Source organism: Zingiber officinale, chromosome 2A, assembly GCF_018446385.1.
Source record: "Zingiber officinale cultivar Zhangliang chromosome 2A, Zo_v1.1, whole genome shotgun sequence".
NCBI lineage: Eukaryota > Viridiplantae > Streptophyta > Magnoliopsida > Zingiberales > Zingiberaceae > Zingiber > Zingiber officinale.
Genome location: NC_055988.1, coordinates 138,096,190 through 138,099,828, shown reverse-complemented (window position 1 = coordinate 138,099,828; position 3,639 = coordinate 138,096,190). Strand labels below are relative to the sequence as shown.

Genomic DNA, 3,639 nt, shown 5'->3' with positions numbered 1-3,639 from the left:
ATTAAAATTTTATAATTGTAAAATTATGCATGGTATAAAATTAAAGATTAACAAAGACTAAGCAATATATAATACAACAGAACATGATGCATAAACACTGACATAATAATTAAACCACAAATGACAAAATGAAAACTAACCCGTTGAACTTGTCCGACCGGATTATCCTTCCTAATATCAAAAAAACTATCTATTCCACCATCTTCAAAAAGATTCTTGGTTATAAGATGCACTCAAAAGTTGTTCATAATTTTCAAGCATCAAGCCAACATCATCCACATTGATGAAATATGTATAGAAATATAGCTACAAATGAATAAGACAAATTAACACTTGCCATGAAAATTCAAAATGGAAAGCTAAAAATTATACTTGTGAGTGATAACATAACATATTCAGCATTAGTAAAACTACATGATTTTTTAAAGAATAAATTTATTTCAAAGGAGAGTTGTAAAGAGTTTAAGTCAAGAAGCTAATTCTTTTGTTAACAAAGCATACAATATGAAATCAAACATCACACATAATTACCTTACAATTTTTCTTTTCGAGTCTTCATATTTTGAAACTTTTGTATAATAGCTTCATTATCAACCGTTAGAAATATATCTTTCTCTACATAGACAATAAGACTATCATTCATCCAATCGTCACTCATTCGATTGCGTAACCTGTCTTTCACAATTCTCATGGCAGAAAACACTCTCTCTACAGACGCAGTCACAACTGGTAAAACTAATGCTAATGTCAAAAGCTTAAAAACCAATGGATACACCATACTTTTCTTTGACATAACTAACTTCTTTGAAAGATCACAGAGGTCTTTCAATCCTTGAAATGTTTTGTTAGAATGCATATCACATATATAAGTTTCAAGTTGATCATCAAGTACGAGAAGATCAAATCTTGAGAAATCTTGTGGATAAAACTCAACCAGTTGCAACAATTTTTTTTTGTCAAAAGCTATAAAAGAGTTTTGTGGACACAAACAAGCTACACAAAGAAGTAACTCTGTACTTGCCTCTGAGAAACGATCATTTAATTCTTGAAGTTGCATATCAATAACACCATAAAATAAATCAACTCGATAGTGATGTAAATTTGTCACTTCTGGTGGATTACGATGGGGACGACCACGTGGTGCCCAACGTGTGAACATATCATCCATTTTGAGATAATCAATGTAATGTTGTTGACAAAAATAGTGAACCTTTTCTAAAAACGAATCCCAACCATCTTCTCTCATATTTTGGAGTCGGTGTTTGCATACTTGTACCAAATCCATTGCATTTACAATATCCTGATCTTTCTTTTGTAATGCCATCGACAATTCACTCAAAATCCCTAAGACATGTTTCATCAAGTGTAGATTGAATACAAAATCAAATGAAAGTATTGACTCCAATAAATTAAATGCCTCAGTTTTTTGATCAGGAGAACTGGAATCATCTTCTGAAATCATTTCAAGCACATCACTGACAGCAGAGAACATAGAAATCAAACTGTTCAAAGAATTGTAATGTGACCCCCAACGTGTATCCCTATCACGTTGAAGGGTAGTTTCTTGATTAAGCCCTCGACCACTTGAAATTTCACCTCTCTCTAGTGCTTCAACAATAAAATTTGAATGTTTCTCCTTAAGAAGATCAGAACGTTTGCAGGATGATCCAACAACATTTACCACATCACCAACAATACGAAAGAAATTAGAAATTGGAAGATTTTTCTTGGCCACAACTATAAGAGCTAGTTGAAGCTGATGGGCAAAATAATGTATGTAAAATGCATATGGGTTCTCCTTTAAAATGAGTGCTTTTAGACTATTAAATTTACCTTGCATATTACTTGCTCCATCAAAACCTTGTCCTCTCACATTAGATATGCTCAAATTATATTTAGCGAACATCTTATCAATAGCAGCTTTAAGTGAGAGTGTTGTAGTATTAGTAACATGTTCAATTCCAATAAAACACTCATTTATATGCCCACTACTATCCACATAGCGCAAAACAACTGACATTTGCTCCTTCATTGACACATCACGAGATTCATCAACTAAAATAGAGAATAATGAATTACCAATATCTTTGATAATAACATTAATTGTTTCAGTTGCACAAGCCCTTACTATATCCTTCTGAATATCCGGTGATGTTAACTTGCAATTTTTAGGAGCATTTTTCAATATCACATCATTAATCTCTTTATTATGAGCACCTAAAAACTCCAGTTGAATAAGAAAGTTACCCGGATTAAGAGAACCTTCAGTCTCATCATGACCCCGAAATGAATTCCCTTGTCGCAACAAAACTCTAATACAATCAATCGAAGCAGTGAGACGGATACGATAATCACTTTGCATTTGCTTTGACTGTTTGTGCAAAATTGATTGGATGTGTTCATCTTGATTCATCAAAGCTTCACAATTCATTCGAGCTTTATGATGTTCACTATCATGTTGGCCAACATGAATATTTAATCTATCTTTACCCTTCCAATTTGTGAATCCTTCGCTAACAAAAGTCTCTCCTCCTGCTTGTTTTCCCTTAGTTGTCTTGAAAAGATAATAATACAAACAATACGCTGCATCTTTTTCTATACTATATTCCAACCAATCGCCAAATTCCTTAAACCATGAAGGATTGAACCGTCTAAATTGGCTTACTCCAAATTTTCGTTTTGGGAATTCATAACCTGAAGGTTGACATGGGCCTTTTTGCAAATATATCCTTCGAACTTGATCCCTAATGTTAGCATTATAAGAACAAATGGGAATCCTTAGTCCAGGATCTGTTGGTAGTTGTGAAAAATCAAATTCTCCAACTGTAACATTTCTAGTATTTTGTTCTTCCGGTTCTGGAACTTTTCTTTTAAAAAATCTATGCATTGTAGACATAGTGATTTCCTAATATAAATAAATAAAAAATGAATTAACAATCCAAACTTAAACAAAATTCTAAAATTATATATTTAATTAACATAGCAGAGATTTAATATTTATCCATACTTTTTTACCCGTGCACAGCCTTGTATATGAATAATTATTGCAAAAGAAAAAAAAATTCTCTCATAATTAACTATCACATTAGTGGCTGTAGTTCTTAATTTTGTAAGCATTATCAACATATAGTAGAAAAAAAATAATATATAGATAACTTTTTATTGAAAATTATTTAATATGAGTTGTGGAAAGTGGAAACAGAAGTTAGAACTTAGAAGTACTTCGCCAGTTCGTCGTTTTTTTTTTTGGAACAGGAAAAAAAACATTTAGGGTTAAGGCCTTAAGGGTTACCTTGGGTCCTTGGGCTTCTTAGATTGCTATGGAGTGCGGCAGCAAAGGAGGAAGATGAAGTCGAAAAGGAGGCGACGGTCGTCGGCTGGCGAGGAAAGACTGACTATTGAAGATGGGTATTTCGGGAGGCATTTGTGAGGTTGCCGTAGCTTGCCGGCGTGTAGTCGACGGCGTCGTCGCACACGATACTTTTCTCCCAATTCATGTTCGGTGTTCCTCTGAGCCTCTGGCTATGGCCTCTGCAGGTTTGGCTTGGAGACGGGAGAAGTCGTTCGTCGCAAGGTTAGAGAGTGATTAATTTAATTAGGGTTGAGTGGTTGACTTAGGGTAAAAAAAGACTAATAATA

General features: G+C 33.7%; 1 protein-coding gene across 1 annotated transcript; it reads right to left on the bottom strand.

Annotated features, from left to right (window-relative positions):
• Window positions 1–532: 532 nt before the first annotated feature.
• On the bottom strand, window positions 533–2,887 carry LOC122044033 (zinc finger MYM-type protein 1-like). Its single transcript, XM_042604580.1, has one exon. It carries the CDS (start codon window positions 2,885–2,887, stop codon window positions 533–535), a length of 2,355 nt encoding a protein of 784 aa, XP_042460514.1.
• Between the last annotated feature and the right edge of the window lie 752 nt (window positions 2,888–3,639).

Bases quoted from the DNA above. Each gene is read 5' to 3' on its own strand.
- LOC122044033 (XM_042604580.1), bottom strand. From the start codon at position 2,887: ATGCATAGATTTTTTAAAAGAAAAGTTCCAGAACCGGAAGAACAAAAT.